This window comes from Podarcis liolepis (genome assembly GCF_965112155.1).
Source record: "Podarcis liolepis genome assembly, chromosome: 2".
In the NCBI taxonomy this organism is placed as follows: domain Eukaryota; kingdom Metazoa; phylum Chordata; class Lepidosauria; order Squamata; family Lacertidae; genus Podarcis; species Podarcis liolepis.
This window is the reverse complement of record NC_139555.1, coordinates 112,138,103-112,162,590: the sequence shown is the minus strand read 5'-3', so window position 1 is coordinate 112,162,590 and position 24,488 is coordinate 112,138,103. Positions and strand designations below refer to the sequence as shown.

The following is a 24,488-nucleotide window of genomic DNA, read 5'->3' as shown; positions in this document are numbered from 1 at the left end:
GTGGTACCTCTGGTTACGAACTTAATTCTTTCCGGAGGTCCCTTCTTAACCTGAAACCATTCTTAACCTGAGGTACCACTTTAGCTAATGGGGCCTCCCGCCACTGCGATTTCTGTTCTCATCCTGAAGCAAAGTTCTTAACCCAAGGTATTACTTCCGGGTTAGCGGAGTCTGTAACCTGAAGCGTCTGTAACCCAAGGTACCACTGTACTGGGAAGCTGCCTTACCCCCAGTCCGAGTCTCAGTATAGTGGTACCTCCGGTTAAGTACTTAATTCGTTCTGGGGGTCCGTACTTCACCTGAAACTGTTCTTAACCTGAAGCACCACTTTAGCTAATGTGGCCTCCTGCTGCCGCCGCGCCGCCGGAGCACGACTTCTGTTCTCATCCTGAAGCAAAGTTCTTAACCTGAAGCACTATTTCTGGGTTAGCGGAGTCTGTAACTTGAAGCGTATGTAACCTGAAGCGCATGTAACCCGAGGTACCACTGTATATCAAGTTTCAGTTCTGTCCACACTGCCTAACAGCAGCTTTCCAGGTCTTCAGAGTTCCTTTGCAACCTATACATGGGATGCCAGAGATTGAATTCTACATACAAAGTGTGATGTAAAAGTCCTTCCCTCGAGTGCTTGCTGGTGAAGGGTGCCCCAGTCAGCTGCCAAGGCTATGTAAAGGTAAAGGGACCCCTGACCATTAGGTCCAGTCGTGGCCGACTCTGGGGTTGCGGCGCTCATCTCTCTTTATTGGCTGAGGGAGCCGGCATACAGCTTCCGGGTCATGTGGCCAGCATGAATAAGCCGCTTCTGGCGAACCAGAGCAGCGCACGGAAACGCTGTTTCCCTTCCCGCTGGAGTGGTACCTATTTATCTACTTGCACTTTGAAGTGCTTTTGAACTGCTAGGTTGACAGGAGCAGGGACCGAGCAACGGGAGCTCACCCCGTCGCGGGGATTCGAACCGCCGACCTTCTGATCAGCAAGTCCTAGGCTCTGTGGTTTAACCCACAGCACCACCCGCGTCCCTCTGCACATGGCCAATGCTATGTGAAGAGGAGCAAAAGAGGAAAATGGGAAATGGGAAATGGGCAGGTTACAGCCAGTACTGAGAGGCAGCTATGTTGCATTTTAGCCAGAGAGTCAGCAGCTCTTAAGCGTGAACTACATGTTACCCTTGTGTTGCATCAGCCAGGCCACAGATGGGTGGGGAGTTGTCAGTCGTAAGAGCTGCCTTTGAATGAGCCGGGCCACGGGGTAATTTAGCAGAGGCAATACTGCATACACTGGCTGGCAGGGACAATCTCCATGCTTTTCAGACACAGTTCGCTCCTAGCCCACCATGGAGATGGTGGGGATTAAGCCTGTGGCCTTTGACATGCCAGAGCTGGATTAACCATTAAGCAAAATAAGCATGTGCTTAGGGCATCATGGGAAGTGCGGGGAGGGGGCACCATGGAGATTTTCCATTGCCGGATTTTTCACATTAACGGTGACAAAATTGCTCAGCTGAACGATTGTTTTCTCAGCTGAAATATATTTTAAAAACCCAACAGAACAACTACGAAACAAGGCCCAGGCTGGGTCCCTCATCTTTTCTGCTAAGTGTTGGAAGCAGATGTGTTACATAAGATTCGTTTTGAGGATGTGATGAAAGACTTTGCAATTAGAAAAAGTAGCAGAATTTACTTTCAAATATAAAGTGGAAGTGTACAAAAGTAAACATTGTTTTCCACCTTACTGTTGGTTTTGTTTCATTTTTATTTTATTTCATTTTTATTTTACGGTTGTTTCTTGTTTATATTTTGAATTAGATATACAGTGGTACCTCGGGTTAAGAACTTAATTCGTTCCGGAGGTCCGTTCTTAACCTGAAACTGTTCTTAACCTGAGGCACCACTTTAGCTAATGGGGCCTCCCGCTGCCGCTGTGCGATTTCTGTTCTCATCCTGAGGTAAAGTTCTTAACCTGAGGTACTATTTCTGGGCTAGCGGAGTCTGTAACCTGAAGCATCTGTAACCCGAGGTACCACTGTACATGAGGGCACCAAAATCTTTTAAGTGCTGCATGCAAAGTTTATTTTTCTTCTCCTTTTCAAAGCTTCCTGACCGAGGAGGCGAGAGGAAGTGCAAAGCCTTCCTCTTTTCTTGAAACTCACCCACCCGTTTTTTCCGTGGGAGAGAAGGAAAGAGCAACAAGCTCAGAACCTCAAAAGAGGATCTTTCTCTTTTCTTGCTCGTGTGTCATTTGGGGCAGTTCTATGCTCAGAGTTTATTTATCCCCACCCCCCGCCATTTGCACATTCAGTCATCCTTTGAAGCATAGTCCGCCTATCTGCCAAAGCAACACACCCCAATCTCTCTTCCCCCCCCCAAATGTCCCCTCTCTATATACATCTGAAGTTGGAGGGCATGAGATTAGGGTAGCCTAGCTAAATAGGGACGCGGGTGGCACTGTGGTCTAAACCACTGAGCCCCCTGGGCTAGCCGATCAGAAGGTTGGCGGTTCAAATCCCTGTGACGGGGTGAGCTCCCGTTGCTCGGTCCCTGCTCCTGCCAACCTAGCAGTTCGAAAGCAAGTAGTGCAAGTAGATAAATAGGTACCGCTCCAGCGGGAAGGTAAACGGCGTTTCCGTGCGTTGCTCTGGTTTCGCCAGAAGCGGCTTAGTCATGCTGGCCACATGACCCGGAAAAACTTACTAACGCCGGCTCCCTTAGCCTGTAAAGCGAGATGAGCGCCGTAACCCCAGAGTCGTTTGCTACTGGACTTAACGGTCAGGGGTCCTTCACCTTTACCTTTTTTTAGCACATAAATGCTCCTTGCACTGGGGCAATGGTCCATTCCATTCCTCCAGTGACCAGACAGTGAACGTAGCTGAATGAGTTTGACTTGAAGACATCCTACAGCACTTCAGCCACATTCGTTGTAAGATTATTTGAAAAATAAAAATAAAACGAGGAGACCTTCACAGTAAGTTTTACTGGTGCACCTTGCTTTGAGGGGCAGCGAAAGACAGGCTATTGTAGACTCAATGAAGATAGTGTACAGTAGGAAAATAACAGCTTTGTGTAATGAGAGAGGGTAGGATGAGAACAGAGATGATTGCAGTATACAAGAAAGAGTCTCCCTGTTTTCAGCTCTGACATGCTGGGAAGTCTGGTGAGATGTCACAGCACAGATACAGAACCTGCTTTCTGTCACAGAATTGGTTTTCTTCTAGGTTTCTTCATGATTCGTATATATTCACGTTTGGTCACTTTTGCACCCCACCTATTGTTCCATACATGGGGCCCAAGCCTGAGAGGTAGCTCAGCCTAAGATGAATGGCTTCTCTGAAGCCCAACCCATTGGAGATTTGAACCCAGGTCTCCAAGTGCATGACAGCGTGTCAGCGGCTGTAGAGATGAGCTTGGGCAGGCATAGGCAAACTCCAGCCCTCCAGATGTTTGGGACTACAATTCCCATCATCCCTAGCTAACAGGACCAGTGGTCAGGGATGATGGGAATTGTAGTCCCAAACATCTGGAGGGCCGGAGTTTGCCTATGCCTGAGCTAGGAAATGTCTCCATCCCCCCTCAACCCCCTTCCCTTTCTTTGCGAAAATGGAATCCAAATTGTTTGAAGATGCAAAAAGAGGGGGAGCAAAATAAAATAGGCACACCCCTCCCCGCAAGATCTATGCAAAGATATTCAACCTGCATCAAACAGTCCAATGGCCGAATGTTTCAGCTTCTCTGGGGCCAGAATCCGAGCACGACAGATACACAGTCCACATCAAGCACAGAACCTTCTTCCCCTCGCTGAATCTCCCATTCCAGTCCAACGAAAGTTCAGTCCTGTTCCACGAACGACTGGTCCCCACTCACCGCGCCATCCGTTCCGTCCTCTTCGTTTGGCTCAGGCCTGCAGCGGCTTCCCTGATCGGCCGTTTCCTTTAGCTCCGCCACTGTAGCATAGTCGTTGTTGAGAGATGCCAAAGGGGCTGGGCAGGCCCCCCCATCACACTGCCCCCTATTGCAATCGGGGAGGTTCTGCAATTCGGCGTAATGCAAGCTAGCTTCATCCGGATTGCCGGCCACACCCTAGTGAAAGGGAAGGATACAGCAAGAGGTCACATCGGTTAGTGCCAAAAGATGAGAAGAGCGGGCTGGTTAATTCGAACGTGAAATTCAGCCCCACCCCCACCACCATACCTCCTCCTCCATCCTTGTTGGCCCCTGGGAGTTCCCTGGGCACAGTGCTTGGATGGTGGAAGAAGCCACCATTGGCAGAATTCACCTGTCAGGGAGGGTCTCAAACCCATCTCTTCTTACCTTCCCCTGTGAGGGCTATGTTTCCCTCACCTGACCTCACAATAAAGGTAAAGGTAAAGGGACCCCTGACCATTAGGTCCAGTCGTGACCGACTCTGGGGTTGCGCACTCATCTCGCTCTATAGGTCGAGGGAGCCGGCGTACAGCTTCCAGGTCATGTGGCCAGCATGACTAAGCCGCTTCTGGTGAACCAGCGCAGCGCACGGAAACACCGTTTACCTTCCCGCTGGAGTGGTACCTATTTATCTACTTGCACTTTGATGTGCTTTCAAACTGCTACATTGGTAGGAGCAGGGACCGAAGAATGGGAGCTCACCCCGTTGCGGGGATTCGAATCACTGACCTTCTGATCAGCAAGTCCTAGGCTCTGTGGTTTAACCCACAGCGCCACCCATGTCCCTGACCTCACAATAGGCATGGATTTAATTCAGTTTTGTTTCTCTCGGTTTCCTATTTTTACAATCAGTTCTCCACATTTCTGAAGCAGTTTGTTTGTTTGTTTGTTTGTTTGTTTGTTTGTTTGTTTGTTTGTTTGCTTTACTAAAAGATCCCAATGAAAATTATTCAGCATTTTAGTGTGAATTTCTCTGAACGGGCACATTTTTTTCTATTTAGGTTTGAGTGATGTACACATTTTTTGCAAGCAGTTCTTCCTAGTATAATACATTTTTGCATGTTCCTTTCACCACTCATTTCTATGCGCACTTTTACTTTAAATAGATGCATTATTATTTTTTGTAAATGTTGTTTGATTGCAGAACTGCATCCTGTGAGTAAGCCCTATGGAACTCAACAGGACTGACTCTCCCTAGACCTGGGGCTCAGCTAGACTGGTATAGAAAAAGCGATTTATACGCATTGTATATGAGATATAACATTGTGCCACCAGACGGTGGTGCATTTTTCTCTACCTGTTTTCCCTGTTTACATTTGCAACGCTTTAAACTGGAGCGCTTCTCTGATGGGTCTAGATCCAGCCCTGGCTCGTATTGTGCAATTGTGTGCACCCAGAAGGAACCCCCACTGAGTTCAACAGAACTTATTCACAGGTAAGTAGGGTTAAGATTGCAGCCTTAGTCCCTTGACTGGAATAAAAATATCTGTATTTGGGCCTTTGCTGTATCAGTAGATTTCCTCTCTACCCACCCACTTTCTGCAGCAAGTACAAATTTAGCCCTATCACCTCCACCACCACAATTCTGGTCACAGTTCAGCGGAATTCAGCTTCATCCCACTGCTCAAATTTTATGCAAATCGGAGTCCTTTTTTGGTCGCACACTTCTTCTGCATTTTTTTTAAAAAAGGGAGATTGGTGGCTACCTGACTGAAATCCAGCTTCCACCGAGGAGCTAAACTTGTTTCTCTGGACTGTACCAGACTTTAGATGTGCCCTCATAGGCTTGAATTATTCTCCAGTCCTCTGGACAGAAAAACCCCCCTCTCCACATAGAAAAGTAGAAGTCATTCCAAAACCGCAATGATCAGCTCTAACACCTTGAATTTATCTCAGGGATGACCTTCTGGTATTGATAGAATTTAGAATCTAGAGATGCTCCCTTAACATTATGAAGGTTGGATAGCCCATGTGGTGATGTTCTGGGCAGGCTGGCTTGGGATGATAGGGCTTGCAGCCCTGACATCTGCAGGACTCCACAATGCCCCAGAGGTTGTTGTGCAAGTTTGCCTTAGAAGCTCCGGAGAATAAAGTTCCTTTGAGCCATTCCCCATTCCTCTAATTCATCTGTGGATCCTGAATCTACATGCTGCAAATGTGTACAGCTCTTCCTCACCCAACCTCCTCTGCCCGCTTGGGTATTGTCTCTAAATCACACCATACTTACTTCTACAGGCTTTCGCTTCTTTCCTGTGAAGGAAAACAAAAGCACTTGTTATACCCGAAGGAGCGTCTCCACCTCCATCGTTCTGCCCGGACACTGAGGTCCAGCACCGAAGGCCTTCTGGTGGTTCCCTCGCTGCGAGAAGCCAAGTTACAGGGAACCAGGCAGAGGGCCTTCTCGGTAGTGGCACCCGCCCTGTGGAACGCCCTCCCACCAGGTGTCAAAGAGAAAACCAACTACAGTGGTGCCTCGCAAGACGAAAAGAATCCGTTCCGCGATTCTCGTCGTCTAGCGGTTTTTTCGTCTTGCGAAGCAAGCCCATTGATTAGCGCTACAGCGGTCTAGCGGCTTTCCGTGATCAGCTGTTAAGCGGGTTTTTCAGCGGAACAGCTGATAGGCGGCTTAGGAAAAGGGGGGGAGCGAAAAAACCCGCGGGGACGCGCAAGATTTTTTCGTCTTGCGAAGCAACCCCATAGGGAAATTCGTTTTGCGAAGCGCCTCCAAAACGGAAAACCCTTTCGTCTAGCGGGTTTTCCGTCTTGCGAGGCGTTTGTCTTGCGGGGCACCACTGTACCAGACTTTTAGAAGACATCTGAAGGCAGCCCTGTTTAGGGAAGCTTTTAATGTTTAATAGATTATTGTATTTTAATATTCTGTTGAAAGCCGCCCAGTGTGGCTGGGGAAACCCAGTCAGATGGGCAGGGTATAAATTATTATTATTATTATTATTATTATTAGGACAAAAATTGTGAATTAAAGGTGTGTTTGCTTTCATTTTATATTCTTCTTTCCTCAGGTTGTACTTTATTTTTTTACAGCAAGCAGCAGCCCTGGAAGCTGCCTGAATAACCCAAAACTCAGCCATTGCATTCTCCATAATCATCACACATCCACAGGCTTGGGGAAAACCCTGAGGTTTGCAGAAGTCCAAAAATACTTTGCATGCGGGCACGCAAAGCTCGCATAGGGTAACCACCTATTTTTCCAGGCAATGTCACTGGGACAAGCAACCTTGTCAATACATTCTGTTGCTCCCCAGGCAATTTACAGCCCCCGCTTCTTAAAATGTGGTTGCGTTGGGTCCCGGTAGCAGCCAGACTTTGTGGCTGCTTGCATGGTGATTTTCTGTGTATACAAAAGTGATCCTTAAAAGTATTTGACGAAGTGAAATATCTGATTTATAGGTCCCTCCAGAATATTTCTTTGGATTTGTTTGTTTTCCCCCAAGAGCTTTTGACAATACAGTGGTACCTCAGGTTAAGTACTTAATTCGTTCTGGAGGTCCGTTCTTAACCTGAAACTGTTCTTAACCTGAAGCACCACTTTAGCTAATGGGGCCTCCTGCTGCCGCCACACCGCCGGAGCACGATTTCTGTTCTCATCCTGAATCAAAGTTCTTAACCTGAAGAACTATTTCTGGGTTAGCGGAGTCTGTAACCTGAAGCATATGTAACCTGAAGTGTATGTAACCTGAGGTACCACTGTATATCACTGATGCAATATATGTATGTGAGTGGTAGATGTACACTGGGTCATCCTCATATCATTTTGGTATATTTGGTGCCTTATTGTCATCTAGAGAGGTGCTTTTACCCTACATCTTCCCATAATGGTTGGCTGGTGGTGTCTGATTTTAAAGGTTTGTGCATTTTTGTTATAATTATATATAGCTGTAAATTGCTTTGGGGTTGTTGTTTTTTTAAAAAATATAGTAGTATATAAATAATTTTTTTATGAATAAAAACAACAGAAACCCAGAACATTTGTGGTGTGGAAAGCCAACAGGATTTCAGTAGGAAATGGCAAGACATGCACTGATTGTGGAAACAAAGCAGTCTGCCACCCCACAAGCACCTGCAAGTGTTTTTACATGTGTTGGAAGCCGCCAAGAGTGGCTGGGGAAACCCAGGCGGATGTGAGGGGTATAAATAAAATAATCACTAAAATTATTGTTGAAAGCGGGATTTCGTATTCTAGCAGGGGGTTTTTTGGTTGAGTTATTTCCCTGTCCATATCTGCACAGTGGTACCTCGGGTTACAAACGCTTCAGGTTACATACGCTTCAGGTTACAGACTCCGCTAACCCAGAAATAGTACCTCGGGTTAAGAAATTTACCTCAGGGTGAGAACAGAAAACACGCAGTGGCAGCAGTGGGAGGCCCCATTAGCTAAAGTGGTGCTTCAGTTTAAGAACAGTTTCAGGTTAAGTACAAATTAAGTTCTTAACCCCAGGTACCACTGTACTGGAGATGTTTTGAATCTGTCATGGATGCTTTTGTTGAGATTTCTGCATCGAAGCAGGTTGAACTAGATGATCCTCAGGGTCTTTTTGAACTCTACAATTCTATAATTTTAAAGCTTTTAATAAATTGCTTCATCACTTTTTCTTTGCTTGCCTGCAATCCTTGATAAGAAATACGATAAATAACATACCTGCCAACATTTCTCCATTGAAAATAGGGACATCCTATTCCATAACAACAACAAGAAGAAGTAGTTTATGATTTATGCCCCACCCCGTTTGACTGGGTTGCCCAAGCCACTCTGGGCAGCTTCCAACAAACAAAAACATAATAAAACATTTCCCTATACAGGGCTATCTTCAGATGTCTTCTAAAGGTTGCCTAGTTACTTATCTCCTTGGCTCAGGGGTCAGATAACTCCATACCCTCCAACTTTCCTCCAATGAAAATAGGAACGTCCTAAGGAGAAGCAGGACATTCTGGGATCAAATCAGAAACTAGGACACTTCTGTAAATCCAGGAATGTTCCTAGAAAATAGGGACACTTGGAGGGTCTGAAATAATAAATACACAAAACAAAGGATGTCTGAAAGGGGCCCTGTATCTGTGTTCTGGTCCTCACGCTAGACCAGGAGATGTAGTTTGTATGGACATAGGAGGCAGCTTTATGCTGAGTCAGATCCTTGGCGTACTCAGTTCAATATTGTCTACACTGACTGGCAGCCTCTCTCCAGGGTGTCAGGCAGGAAGCCTTGCACAGGGAGATGCCAGGAATTGAATTCGGAACCTTCTGCATACACGACCACAGAAATATGTCCTTTCCCCCCAAGATCAGGTCTCTCCGAAACGCAGAGCCAATAAACTTTTTGAGGTTTCCTAAGTGTTGGGGACCGGGACTGATTTGAGGAAAATATTCTCAACTTTAGCACAGTTCCCCCCTTCCCTACTCATTTCAGGAACAGAGGGTTTAGGATTCTCCAGAGAGGACCAACATATGTACAACCTCTCAGCTAAAAAGGTTTTGATTTTTAAAAAAGGACATCCTTTGTTTCAGGCAGTTTTTCTCTCCTGCTTTAGAGGCTGTTCCCAGATATTTCTCAATGAGATCGTTACCTCTTTTGCAGACACGGCAGAGGCAGATGGAGAGGATCACGATAACCAACAGCATCAGGAGAATGGCCGCTCCTCCTCCGAAGAGCAGCCACTTTGTGATTTGGCAGAGATCTGCATAGTTGGGAAGATGTGAGGCCATCAGTGCCAGGGAGCCCAGTCCCCCCTCTTGCCCCCCGTCCCTCTTGCCTATGACCCCACTCCTCGCCTTGGAACCAAAACTAACTGTAGTTTGTGTCACCCCCTCCTGAGGTGGCTGGAGCAAGACCTCTTCCACCCAGCGCCCATTCCAGAGGGTGGCATGGCTGGACATTTGCCAGGTCCCAACACTGCCCACAGAGTATCTGGTGAACAGATGCCACCTAAGGATATTATTTCAGCCAGAGAGAGAGAGAGGAGACAGTGCCAGCCTGTTCCAGAGTGGGCGTTTTGGTGTTGTTTTATATGTGTGTGTTTGTGTGTGTACACACACACACACACACACACTCATCATAGCTGTCAACTTTTCCCTTTTCTTGTGAGGAATCCTATTTGGAATAAGGGAATTTCCCTTTAAAAAAAGGGAAACGTTGACAGCTATGACACACACACACACAGTGGACGCTCGGGTTGCGAACATAATCCATGAGGGATGTACGTTCGCAACCCACAGTGTTCGCAACCCACAGCGGCATGTCTGCACATGCACGGGTTGCGATTCGGCACTTCTGCACGTGCGCAAAGAGCAATTTAGCACTTCTGCTAATGCGCGACCGCCGAAACCCGGAAGTAACCCATTCCGGTGCTTCCGGGTTTCGGCGTGTCCATAACCCGAAAAAATGCAACCTGAAGTATCTGTGACCCGAGGTATGACTGTATGTATATATGTATTTGTGTGTGTGTGTGTGTGTACACACACACACACACACACACACACAGTGGTACCTCGGGTTGCAGACGCTTCAGCTTACAGACTCCACTAACCCAGAAATAGTACCTCGGGTTAAGAACTTTGCTTCAGGATGAGAACAGAAATCGTGCTCCAACAGTGCAGTGGCAGCAGGAGGCCCCATTAGCTAAAGTGATGCTTCAGGTTAAGAAAAGTTTCAGGTTAAGAACGGACCTCCGGAATGAATTAAGTACTTAACCTGATGTACCACTGTGTGTGTGTGTGTGTGTGTGTGTGTACACACACACACACAGTGTGGAACCTCAGTTTTCGAACGTAATCTGTTCCGGAAGACCATTCAACTTTCAAAACATTCAAAAACCAAGCATCAATAGGCGGTCGGCAAAATCCATTGAAAAAATGGAAAAACACACAGCAGAAGCCATTTAACTTCCGAGGCACATTCGAAAATGCAAGCAATTACTTCCAGGAGATTTCAGCGTTTGGCTTCCAAATTGTTCGGCTTCTGAGACGCTTGAAAAACCAAGGCTCCACTGTATTCTAATTAGGACATTTTTAAATTCAGCTTTCATGAAATGACAGTTATTTGCTATTAAAATGCGCGATTCATCATGTAAATTCATCATGCTCTTTCATCTAAGTAAATTGCGTTTGAATATTTAAAGGGAAGATTTAAAACGTGCCCTTTCGCGTGCCCTTTTGAGTTTGTTCTTTCCTTCAAGGAAAAATGCTTTTTGAAAAGTCCTGCAGCCTATCCCAAGCTCCTGTTGGATTAGCTCACACAAATTACCTGATTTCTTTTTTTCCAAGCATCCACAACACACACAAAAGAACACAGCAGAATAAATCAAGACGTTTGCCTGAGCCAATCTAAGGGCTTGAGAAAATCACCTGCTCGTCTCAAATGCCCTACCTCATCGTCAAAAGCTACCACCCAAAAACATACTCTCCTCATTTTCCATGCCTTGGTGACATAGGTGCCAACTCCCTAGGGACCTGGGTACCTGGGAACCCACAAAATTCCCCATGAAGGGGCCAGGCACCCACAAATTTCAGTGCCGGGGCCTTGCACACTGCATGGCACTCACGGCCCAAACATCCATGGTTGTGGCGTCAAACAGGCACTGCTGCTGGTGATGAGAGCAGAGGTGAAGGGGTCCAAGCAGAGGAGGAGAATGAGTTTTGGGGTGCCTTCTCTCGCTTTTGTGGCTCTGACGTCCTGGGTAACAGCACATCCCAGCTCAGGGGTCCATGGGAGGTGCAGTTTCCACAGCCCCTGGGAGAACTACATTTCCTATGGCACCACCGACCCCACACTGAGGCACAAAGCTGGAAACAGTAGTTTGTTGAAAGCCTCCAGGAATTGTAGGCCGGCAGATAGTAAACTACACTTGCCAAGATTCTTTGGGGGGAAGCCATGTGTTCTAAATGGGCATTAACGATACGATACAATATCTTTATTGTCATTGTCCCATAGAGGACAATGAAACTGAAAAATCTACGTAAGACATTCAAAAGCCTAAAAACTCTGAAACCCCATTTTAAAATACAATATACTATAGAGACCCCTTATACTGCGTTTAGAACCAGAATCGCATTTGGGTAGAAACTGTTTCTCAGGTGGCTAGTCCTGGTCTTTATAACCCTGTACCTTCTTCCAGAAGGCAGAAGCTGAAAGAGATCATTTCCGGGGTGCGCACTATCCTGCACTATCTCTGCAGCTTTCTTATAGCACCTGGAAGCATAGATTTGATCCAAGGTGGGAAGAGTACACCCAATTATTCTCTCTGAAGTCTTTACAACCCTGGACAGCAGTGTTTTTCCCCTGACCGTGCAGCTCCCAAACCACACACAGAGACCATAAGTTAATATACTCTCAACAGTACAATGGTAAAATGCCATCAACAGGTCCTTTGAGAGATTGTTTTTCCGGAGGATTCTCAGAAAATATAACCTCTCAGGTTTTTGCTGTTTCCTCCCCAGGTTAGGTCATCTCTCAACTCCATTCCCAGAGATCGAAACCCCTCTGCCCCACCTCTGCCCCTGCCCCTTGAGGAACCTGCCTCAGTCTACCCAATGGCAGGGCTGGCCCCGATCCCAACCTGTGGATGAGAACAGTTGACACCAAGGGCTGAAATGCACCTACCGTCTCCTTCACAATGCAAAACAAGCATTGCCAGAGTAAGAAATGAGGTGTTCTAGAATGAAACAAAAGAGACAAGTAAAAGGCATGGGATTATTATTATTATTATTAATGGTAGTAGGGGGCAGGCTGTCTCAGAAAACATTTTCTGTCATTATTGATCTATAATTTAGGAACTTGAGAGTCCCATGGACTGCAAGAAGATCAAACCTATCCATTCTGAAGGAAATCAGCCCTGAGTGCTCACTGGAAGGACAGATCCTGAAGCTGAGGCTCCAATACTTTGGCCACCTCATGAGAAGAGAAGACTCCCTGAAAAATGCTGGGAAAGATGGAGGGCACAAGGAGAAGGGGACAACAGAGGACGAGATGGTTGGACAGTGTTCTCGAAGCTACCAGCATGAGTTTGACCAAACTGCGGGAGGCAGTGGAAGACAGGAGTGCCTGGCGTGCTCTGGTCCAGGGAGTCACAAAGAGTCGGACATGACTAAACAACAACAAATTAAGGAACAACAGGGTTTCTCACAGGCAGATAAAAAGAACACTTCAAATGTTCAAACTGCTTCATGTACAAAATCTCAGCAAACCCTCACAACTGCCGTGGAAGGCAAGTCAGTAACATAATCATCTCTATATTGGAGATTGAGGGGTGGCTGAAGCTGAGGGAACAATGACTCGTCTGACAGTCACCAAGCGTGTCTGAGATAATTTTGTACCTAGAAACGCAGCTCGCATGATCAACTGCTGCACTACATTGCTGAAAAAGTTACATGGGGTGTTTTTTAACCACAACAACAATTCCAAGGTATGTGTCCAATTTGCACAATGCATGCTCAGTTATCACAACTGGCACAGAACTGTAGAGTTGGAAGGGGCCGCGAGGGTCATCTAGTCCAACCCCCTGCAATGCCCGAATCTTTTGCCCAATGTGGGATTCGAACCCACATCCCTGAGATGAAGAGTCTCGTGCTCTGCCAGCTGGTCTATACAGCAGCTACACAGCAAACGCAAGTGGTGAGTGCCACCAGAATTGCAGACAAGAACCCCAAGGCTTGCAGAAGTACAAAATAAAATAAAATAAAATAAAATAAAACTGGTTGAGTTCATACAGCTCAGTCGCTCCACCGCTCCAGCCCTCTGAACTTTGTAGGTGACTGAAGCCTCAGACATTTCACAGGAAGACTCACTGAAATCTCTCCCTGCCCCTAATATCGGTGTCTCTCTTCATTCACCCATTCCTTTGCACTTTCCCAAATCTTCTGCCCTTCCCACCACCCTCTCACAGATCCAGGCCCTAAGCGGCTCACAGGTTCCATTTAATCCCCTCTTACCTTCTTCCACTTATTCAATTTGGTCCCAAGGGCTTTGGGGCGTCTTCAACATCCCAAGCGCTCAGGCATCCGTCCTCGGCCGTCTGTCTTCGCTTTCGATCTGACACCTTCTTGTGACAGATGTCACGAAGCAGCGAGCTGCAACTTCTGCTTCCACCAGGAAACAGGGACCCGGCGCGCAAAACCAGAACTTACAGAGCAGATGTTTCCATTCGACCACTGGGGCAGAAGAAGCAGAGCTCAGAAGGCGCTCACTACGGAGGACAACGGGCTCCGCTCCCACAAGAGAAACGTCTCAAGATTGCTATCTGAGCTGTTAAAAGCTTCGTGTTCTCAGGCTGAACTTAGCCAATCCAAGACAAAAACTGGGTTAACAAACCCAGTTTGAATGACAGTCGCCGGAAAAGTAATGGCATGGAATGATCAAAGCGGCCTGACGACTTTCCCCCCCCAGGGTGCATTGAAATGGTTGTTTTGGGGGGCTTTTTTAATATAAAATTTTTATTAAATTTTCTAATTTACATTTCAAAATGTTCATTTAAACAACCTTAAATCAATGACTCCCCTTCTTCTCTTTCATTTTGCATACCATACATCCCTGAATATTTTACATTAACTGAACCATTCAGTAATCCATTGTTACATCCATCAAAACTTATTTACACTGCTGAATTTATCTTAGTGCTGCCAGTGTTTTTAAATGAACACAATTTTCACCCATATATTCAGTAAACATTTTCCAGTCTTCTTTAAACGTATGTTCTTCTTGTTCTCTTATTCTATATGTTAAATCTGCAAGCTGCACGTATTCCATCAGCTTAAGTTGTCATTCATCTTTAGATGGGACCTCGCTCGTTTTCTGTTTGGGGGCTAACAAATCACGGGCCGCAGTAGTAGTAGCATACATAGTCTTTTTTGACACCTGGGAATTTCCATCTGAATTGTCCTCAACAAAAAGGACTCTGGTTTTTTTGGTAAGGTACTTTTAAACATTTTTTTTAATTCATTATATATCATTTCCCAATACTCGTTTACCTTTTTACAAGTCTTCCACATATGATAAAACGTACCCTCAACCTCATTACATCTCCAGCATTTATCTGATTCGGACTTACACGTTTTAGCAAGTCTACTCAGAGTTAAATACCATCGATAAATCATTTTCAGGTAGTTCCCCTTCAAAGAATAGCATGCTGTGAACTTCAGATCACTCTTCCAAAGCTTTTCCCAGAGATTCAAATCTATATTAAATAGGTTTTTGTTATGAGATGGCTGCTCCTTACGCAAGCACATTTTTCACAGCAGCCACACAATGTAGGGCTTGTCCACACTTCTGCTTATCTGCCTCTCTTTAGTGCTAAATCGGAGCAAACATCAATCAGGAGAAAACCCAAATTGCCGTTTGCTCCGAGTGAGCGCCAAAAAGTGGTTTTTCCCAGAGGAAATCAGCGCAACAAGAGGAATAGCGGATAAACCCATAGCCAGCCAAAAGCCAGCCAACAGCCCCACACTTCATCCACTTTAATTGGGATTTAACCTTTCCTGGGGGGGGGGAGGGATCCCATTGCTAACAATCTGCTTACAATATTGAGCCACCTTTTGGGAGCACCAACACACAAATTTAGACACAATGTCGGTTCACACATTCATACCCATCACGTGTTCGGCCCGTGTTCATCACTCACAGGGCTGTTTCACACATTACACAGCGGCACACCTGGATTTCCCACCAACTCCACATCTGATGTGTGGCTCCAGCCAATCCCAGATCCCTGAGAGTTGTACCTGTACGGGTCCGTTCTTAACTTGAAACTGTTCTTAACCTGAGGTACCACTTTAGTTAATGGGGCCTCCCGCTGCCGCCACCACACGATTTTTGTTCTCACCCTGAGGTAAAGTTCTTAACCTGAGGTACTATTTCTGGGTTAGTGGAGTCTGTAACGTGAAGCGTCCATAACCTGAAGCATCTGTAACCCGAGGTACCACTGTATTCTTTAAAAAGCAGCGCACAAAGAGCCCTTGGGTGCATGTAGCTGATGGGAGCTGCCCAAATGGTGTTAATTTTTGTGACAGAGCCTTTCTGGGTGGTGGCTCCCTGTTTTTGGAATGCCCTCTCCGATGACGTGTGCCTGTCCATCGTTCTTCACTTTCATGAGGAACTTTTAAAAAAACCACATATTGCTGTTCAGCCAGGCACTTGATAGCTCAAAGACCAGCAGCCCTGTACGTTAAGTCACTATTACTATCCCCATATCACAGGTGGGAGGACTGAGGCTGAGACTAAGTGGCTAGCCCAAGGCCACAGCCAGGATTCAGGGCACAGCAACATTCAAACCTTCTTTGTAGCCCAATCTATTAAGCCACTATACAACACTCGCTCTCTCTGATGATTTTTTCACATTCGTAAGCTACCACGTGATGCGGCAGCCATCAAGTGACAAGCCACTGAGTGATAAATGGGTGGTGTGGCATGGCCACATTCTTTTTCTCTCCCTTCATTTTTTAAAAATTTATTTATTTATTATTAATGTTGCAATACATATATGAAATCTTTACATAATGATACATATACATTATATTTGTAAATTCGCATTTTCACATTTCATTATGTACCAACATTTATCCATTTCTTATTTCTTGCCCTGTGTCTTCCCTCCACCCGTGCGTGACTTCCTTGTTATTATTTTGTAACTTTATTATTGAGATTGTATTTTTCTGTCTTAATATTTAAACATTCATTCTTATATATCTGCTTAACGTTTAATTTTGTGAAATCAGTCTATACATATCAATAAATTCTTGTTGGAGCATCGTTTGGCCATGTATTCTTCTACACATTTCCATTCCTGTTTGAGCTTTTGATTAGATTGCATTCTAATTGTTGCCGTCATTTTTGCTAATTCAATCAGTTCAAAAAATTTATGTTGCCAGTCTTATGTTGCCAGGAGTGTTGGTACTCCTTCTGATTTCCAATTTTTTGCAACCAGTAACCTTCCGGCAGCTGTTGCACATAAAAAGATTCTCTTCTTGTCTTTGGAGATGTCAGTTGTTTTAATTCCTAAAAGGAATGTTTCCCACGTGGCATGGTCGCATTCATTGAATTGTGGCGGATAAGGGTTCATGTGGCTACTTTTGTTTTAAATTGCGGCTTACTAGAAGCGAAGATGGGGCAGCCCACTATTCCATGAATCTCAACTACAGTGGTACCTCAGGTTAAGTACTTAATTCGTTACGGAGGTCCGTACTTAACCTGAAACTGTTCTTAACCTGAAGCACCACTTTAGCTAATGGGGCCTCCTGCTGCCCCCGCGCCGCCAGAGCAAGATTTCTGTTCTCATCCTGAAGCAAAGTTCTTAACCTGAAGCACTATTTCTGGGTTAGCGGAGTCTGTAACCTGAAGCATATGTAACCGGAAGCGTATGTAACCCGAGGTACCACTGTAATCTGGAATTATGCTGCTCTGTGCTGCATGTATGTGCATAAATCTGGGTGCCACATTCCACTCTGGGGGCAATAAGCCAGTGGTGAGTGGGGCCAGAAGCAAAAGGGATGGAACAGTTCTGGGCACCACAGTTCAAGAAGGACACTGACAAACTGGAACGTGTCCAGAGGAGGGCAACCAAAATGGTCAAAGGCCTGGAAACGATGCCTTATGAGGAACGGCTAAGGGAGCTGGGCATGTTTAGCCTGGAGAAGAGGAGGTTAAGGGGTGATATGATAGCCATGTTCAAATATATAAAAGGATGTCACATAGAGGAGGGAGAAAGGTTGTTTTCTGCTGCTCCAGAGAAGCGGACACGGAGCAATGGATCCAAACTACAAGAAAGAAGATTCCACCTAAACATTAGGAAGAACTTCCTGACAGTAAGAGCTGTTTGACAGTGGAATTTGCTGCCAAGGAGTGTGGTGGAGTCTCCTCCTTTGGAGGTCTTTAAGCAGAGGCTTGACAACCATATGTCAGGAGTGCTCTGATGGTGTTTCCTGCTTGGCAGGGGGTTGGACTCGATGGCCCTTGTGGTCTCTTCCAACTCTATGATTCTATGATTCTATAAATACATACCCCACAAGTGTCCCGGAAAAGCCAGAACACCCTATACCAGGGGTCAGCAAACGTTTTCAGCAGGGGGCTGGTCCACTGTCCCTCAGACCTTGTGGGGGGCCGGACTATTTTTTTTAGGGGGGATGAATGAATTCCTATGCCCCACAAATAAACCAGAGGTGCATTTTAAATAAAAGCACACATTTCCCCTCATGTAAAAACACGCTGATTCCCAGACCATCCACAGGCCAGATTTAAAAGGCAATTGGGCCAGCTCTGGCCCCCAGCCCTTAGTTTGCCTACCCATGCCCTATACTTTATCATGAGAGAATGGCGGCCATTTTGGTTGCTGTGATCTTGTTTGATTTTGCAGCACTATTTCCCCCAGGAAAATGTTGGCCTCCGTGCCCCCCCAAAACACCTTTTTGTGGGGAGTGGGGGATCCAGCTGGGGAACCTTCCAAGGAAAGAGGGCTCAGAGCCCAGGGAGTGGTGATGTGCGGTTAGAGGGATAAGACTGAGAAGAGGATGTTGGAAATGTAAGGAAACTGAAGGTACATTTTTTCACGTTTGGTGGAGGTGCCCAAGGATTAAGGCTTTCTGGGAAATGATATATAATGAACTGAAAAAGGTATTTAAATATACCTTCTTGAAGAAACCAGAGGCCTTTCTCCTGGGCATAGTCGGCCAATTGGTGTTAAAGAAGGACAGAATTTTCTTTATGTATGCTACAACAGCAGCAAGAATACTTATCGCAAAGTATTGGAAGACACAAGATTTACCCACTCTGGAAGAATGGAAGATGAAAGTGATGGACTACATGGAATTGGCGGAAATGACTGGTAGAATCCGAGACCAGGGAGAAGAGTTGGTGGAAGAAGATTGGAAGAAATTTAAAGACTATTTACAGAAGTATTGCAAAATTAATGAATGTTAGAATGATGTTTGATTGAAGTTAAGCGGTTTCTAGCTGTAATGATATAAAAGAATATGGAAAAATTTGATTTTTAAATAGGTAAAAATTTAATGTTATAATATATTAAGATCAAAGATCAGGATAATAAAGAGGGAAAGAAATTGCTGAATTAATTAATTGAATTGGAACACAAAAAAGGGAGGTATGAGGAGGTCAGGGAAACAAGGATATCAATGTAAGATATGGAAAGGTTGATTTTTTTTTTCTTCTTTTTGTACTTATTTTTTTTTCTATTCTGTATTTTTCTTGTATTTTTATTTTTGTTTTGTACTTTTGTAATTCTTGTTTTTATGTAATTCCTTTTTCTGAAACTTTAATAAATATTTTATTTAAAAAAAAAAGACTGAGAAGAGGAGGTGTCAGAAGCTGAAGAGGTAACAGGCTTTAGTGAGCAAGGGGAGTCTGTGGCAGAGAGACGTCCAGAATCAGAGGCAGAAGCGGAAGGAGGAGAGGGGAGAGGACAAGAGGCAGAGATGAGTCAGGTTGGTGAAGAGTCACGGGTGTCTCCCGCTCCTACTGCCACAAGCTCCCCTCCCTGCTTATCTCCCAGAACCAGAAGAGGCATAAAAAGAGCAGAGGACAGCTTGGCTGCATTCAGGCCCAGTCTCTGATTGCTAGGGGAAAGCCCCAGAGAGGAGGGGACTTCGATGGCTGTGACAGCAACTGATTCTAATGGAGTAAGACCCCTGAGAATGAGCTGCTCTCCTCATTAGGCCTGACATCTGACCAAGTTTGTGGAGATCGTATTTTTGCTAATAATGTGCTAACTCCAACTCTGAATGGTGCGATTACTAGTCGGCCTGCTCCTGCGACACCTGCGGGAGAGAGAGAACAACAGAGCGGCCAACATTTTTCGACTCTCCTTCTTCTGAATTTCAGAATGTGGCACAATGCCGCCGCTTCGGTTCTTGCAGCAGAAGCTGAGATTTTGCAGAAAGGAAATCGAGTAGGGTGGGGCCCACCACCACAACCCACACAAAAGAAGTCGGGGGTCAGGGGGCTCGGACACCTGACAGGATGAGCGTTCTGCTTCGCTGGGCTGCATCACCCACAATAGCTGGGGTGGGGCAACAATGTCTGCTCCTCTGAGAATACCTCAAATAGAGAAGGCCCACAATTCCCTGGGGTAAACGGTGGTGGTGGGAGGCAGGTTAGCACATTTTACTGGCCCAGTAAAGAACTTCATTTCCCCCAGTAAACAGATGCCAGAAACCAAAAATGTGAGAGGTTTCATCCTCCTGTGAAGCATACAAGAATATAAAGATGTTTCTATAAAAGCATGTTTTTAATATACCCCTGCTTACTATAAGGCAGCCTTACCCAACCACATGTTGTTGGATTCCAACTCCCATCAGCCCCAGCCGGTGTGACCAGTGGTCAGGGATGATGGGAATTATAGTGCAAACATCTGGACGGTAGCAGGTTGGGGAATGCTGCTAAAAGCGCGTGGAACTCCCTCCCCGCTGAGGCCTCCATCTGTACTACACATTGTTGTTGTTTAGTCGTTTAGTCGTGTCCGACTCTTCGTGACCTCATGGACCAGACAATGCCAGGCACTCCTATCTTCCACTGCCTCCCACAGTTTGGTCAAACTCATGCTGGTACCTTCGAGAACACTGTCCAACCATCTCGTCCACTTCGCCTTGTGCCCTCCATCTTTCCAAACATCAGGGTCTTTTCCAGGGAGTCTTCTCTTCTCATGAGGTGGCCAAAGTATTGGAGCCTCAGCTTCAGGATCTGTCCTTCCAGTGAGCACTCAGGGCTGATTTCCTTAAGAATGGAGAGGTTTGATCTTCTTGCAGTCCATGGGACTCTCAAGAGTCTCCTCCAGCACCAGAATTCAAAAGCATCAATTCTTCGGCGATCAGCCTTCTTTATGGTCCAGCTCTCACTTCCATACATCACTACTGGGAAATTTTAAAGCAGAAATATAGCACTTTAAAACAGGCTTCCCTGAAAGAAACCTGAGGCCTGTAGTTTCTTAAGGGAGTTGTTTGTTGACCCCTATTCCCCTCACAGAGCTACAATGGCCAGAGTGGTTTAACAGCCAACCGCTCTTCCAGGAAACTTTTATTATTGTCAAAGGATTATTGTATAACAGGGGTCGGCAACCTAAGGCCCATGCGCCACAAGCGGCCCATGGGGGTCATTTAACCAGCCCATGGACCCCCGCCACTTGCTCAGGGACCCCTGCTGCCCGTTCGGTTGGCTCCCATGCACCGCGCTAAACTGGCACAGAGCAGAGCGGGGACAGCCTTCCATGACACTGGCCGGCTTCCCATTGGTTGCAGGAAGCTCCTGCAGCCAATGGGAAGCTGCGCATGCCTCCTCCACACCAGAAGGAGCGCCGGAAATAGCGTTTGCGCCTGGAGGGAGAGAAATAAAACCACACAAGACATCAACTATTTCAGCTTGATGAAAGCCTCAATACAGCTATGGAAAGCCTAAGTCTTCTTTTACAGTACACTGGGCGCTGGCTGCAAAAAAATAAAAAATAAAAATGTATTCACTTCAGGCACAACTTTTTAAATTTTTTATTCAGTATTTTTAAACAGGCCCCTTCTCTGCCCTCCCTCTCTCCCCCCCAGCAGCCACACTTTATCAAGCGAGCGTGATAAAATGATTGGTCTAAGTATTATTTTAACCAAAAAGATCAGGAGTTATTTTCTTTGAATAGAGGGCAGTACAGTGGTACCTTGGGTTAAGTACTTAATTCGTTCCGGAGGTCTGTTCTTAACCTGAAACTTTTCTTAACCTGAAGCACCACTTTAGCTAATAGGGCCTCCCGCTGCCAACACACGATTTCTGTTCTCATCCTGAAGCAAAGTTTTTAACCCGAGGTACTATTTCTGGGTTAGTGGAGTCTGTAACCTGAAGTGTATGTAACCTGAAGCGTCTGTAACCCGAGGTGCCACTGTACATGTTACCTCTATTTTCAGTTTAGGGTTTTTCTTCTCTGGGAGTTGCATTATCTTTGTAAAACAAACATTGCTTTCTCCAATTTTTCTGTTAATGGCGAAGAATGGAAATAGAATAAAGTTTTACCCATTTTGAAAAAGAAAAAGAAAAAAGAAATAGCGTTTGCGCAGGCGTGTGTGCGTGCGCAATCCAGCCCACCGCAGCGTCTGCAGGACATGGACTGGCCCAAGCCACAAAAACTTTGCCGACCTTTGTTGTATAACGAGAGAGAGAGAGAGAGAGAGAGAGAGAGAGAGAGAGAGAGAGAGAGAACCAACTGTGATGTAGTGGTTAGAGTGATGCGCTAGTACTTTGGAAACCAGAGTTGAAACCCCGGTTAAGGCATGAAGTTCACTGGGTGACCTTGGGCCAGTCACCATTTAACCTACCTCACAGTGCTGTTGTGGAGAGCAAAGGAAAATCATCCACGCCACCTTGGGCTGATTGGAGAATAGGCAGGATAGAAATGTAATCTTAAATAAATTACCGTATTTTTTGCTCTATAAGACTCACTTTTTCCCTCCTAAAAAGTAAGGGGAAATGTGTGTGCGTCTTATGGAGCAAATGCAGGCTGCGCAGCTATCCCAGAAGCCAGAACAGCAAGAGGGATCGCTGCTTTCGCTGCGCAGCGATCCTTCTTGCTGTTCTGGCTTGTGAGATTCAGATTATTTTTTTTCTTGTTTTCCTCCTCCAAAAACTAGGTGCGTCTTATGGTCTGGTGCGTCTTATAGAGCGAAAAATACGGGTATGTTTCCTGTCTTCCTCTGTGCCAGCTGTAGGCTTAGACTCTTCACTCTCTCGGGCGTAAGGCTCCACACAGCCTCCTCTGACTTTTTCCTCTCTTTCTCGCAGAAAACACAACCCAAAAAGTTTTGCAATCCGAGTTCAAGAAGCCCTGTACGGGTTAGCCTGACGTCACCCAGGAAAACATGGGTGGAGAGCTTTGTTGTCAACTGCATAGCCTGGTCCATCATACGTTTACTTGGAAGCGAGCCCCTCCTGGTGGGCTTCCTTCCACGTCAGCGCCATGCAGGGAGCTGCAAACTTTTGGTGACTTGAGTGCAAACAAGTCTAGGGTGTCCTCGGACTGTGCAGGAAGTGGTTGTTTCCCCCAGGCCCCTTTGCCAGTGAACGTTTGAAAGGGCTACACCTAGGTTTCATTTTAGTCTAGGACAGGCTTCCTCAACCTCGGCCCTCCAGATGTTTTTGGCCTACAACTCCCATGATCTCTAGTGAAATAAAAAATTTAAGGTCTTGCTGTTGTTGTTTAGTCGTTTAGTCATGTCTGACTCTTCATGACCCCATGGACCAGAGCAAGCCAGGCACTCCTGTCTTTCACTGCCTCCTGCAGTTTGGACAAAATCATGCTGGTAGCTTCGATAACACTGTCCAACCATCTCGTCCTCTGTCGTCCCCTTATAAATGTTCATAAATGCACCAACCAAGCACATACATTGATATATAAACCACATGTCTGAAACCCCACAGAAAGTCCTGAAACCATTTTGTCCCTCCCAAATTGACCTCAAACATTTCTCTGCAAGGTCGAAGGAAAATGGAAAAGCCTCCCCATTGTCTCCTCCTTCACAAATCCTATCTTAAGGGTATGTCTGTGTATGAATAGGGTGAGCCAGTGACCTGGCTCAGGAACTAAGTATTTGTCATGACAAAAGACTGGCCAGGCTCCCCAGGGTATCCAATCAAGTGACCGTTAATAGGTAACCTGCCAGACAGGAGATAAACAAGGCACTCAGATTTCTGTTGTAGACTGCCCTTTCTGTGATGTATCTGGGGGATGGTCTTGAGCTACACCACTTCTGTGATGTAGGTATGATGTTTCTGGGGGTGGTCTTGGACTCCAGAGCGGGCAATTTAAAATGTCTATATAAGGGTACACACACCTTTGTTCTGGGTCCTCCTCCTCCTGGGTGTGAAGGGGGCACCCTGTTGCAACAGCTTTAATAAAGATCAGGCTTACTAGCTGTTTTGCTTCTCAATATTCTCTGGTTGGCCTCTGTTATTTTCTCCAACCGATGGAGAACCTACAAAGGACTCTATAAGGGCTCTTGTGTTCCCCATAAGGGAATAAAGGCAGATTTTTGTTTATTACACTAGCTAGCAGGAAGAGTGGACAGGGATTATGGGAATTGTAGTCTCAAAACATCTGGAGGGCCAAGGTTGAGGAAGCCTGGTCTAGGAGAAGCCTTTGTTGTGCCAAAGGTTTTTAAGAGCAGTTGGAAATGACAAGATTTTTTTAAAAGAAACATAGGCATATGTACCAAATATACAGGGATGGTTCTTACTTTTTATAACCTCAATAATTTTTGGTTTTTGCATGCCGTGTTGTTTCCTACAAGGCCTTGTAGATTTGCCGTTCTTTTATATTCAAGTTCCATCTTCCTTTTTCCCTCCCTTTTTATTTATTTATGATTTTCAGGTTTATACCTGTCAATAATTCTACAGTCATTTTAGCATTTCAAAACTTCCTTCCCCCTCTTTCTGCGGTTCCTTAAATTTATTTTTAATATTTTCTGCATATTTGTTCTTGAACTTAATTTGTTCATTTATTCCTCTACTTTAAATACATGCTCTTATGAAACTGCAGCTTGTTACAATAATCCTGCCAATGTTCTTCTCTGTTTACAATTTGTTTGTGAAT

General features: G+C 45.6%; 1 protein-coding gene across 1 annotated transcript; it reads right to left on the bottom strand.

The window, feature by feature from the left end:
* Positions 1-2,951: 2,951 nt before the first annotated feature.
* Positions 2,952-14,079, bottom strand: LST1 (leukocyte specific transcript 1). Its single transcript, XM_083493613.1, has 5 exons — positions 13,858-14,079; positions 12,530-12,581; positions 9,498-9,608; positions 6,145-6,167; positions 2,952-4,073 (listed from the first exon to the last, which is right to left on the bottom strand). The coding sequence occupies exons 2-5, from the start codon at positions 12,555-12,557 to the stop codon at positions 3,822-3,824; spliced, it is 414 nt and encodes a 137-aa protein (XP_083349739.1). The 5' UTR covers positions 12,558-12,581; positions 13,858-14,079; the 3' UTR covers positions 2,952-3,821.
* Between the last annotated feature and the right edge of the window lie 10,409 nt (positions 14,080-24,488).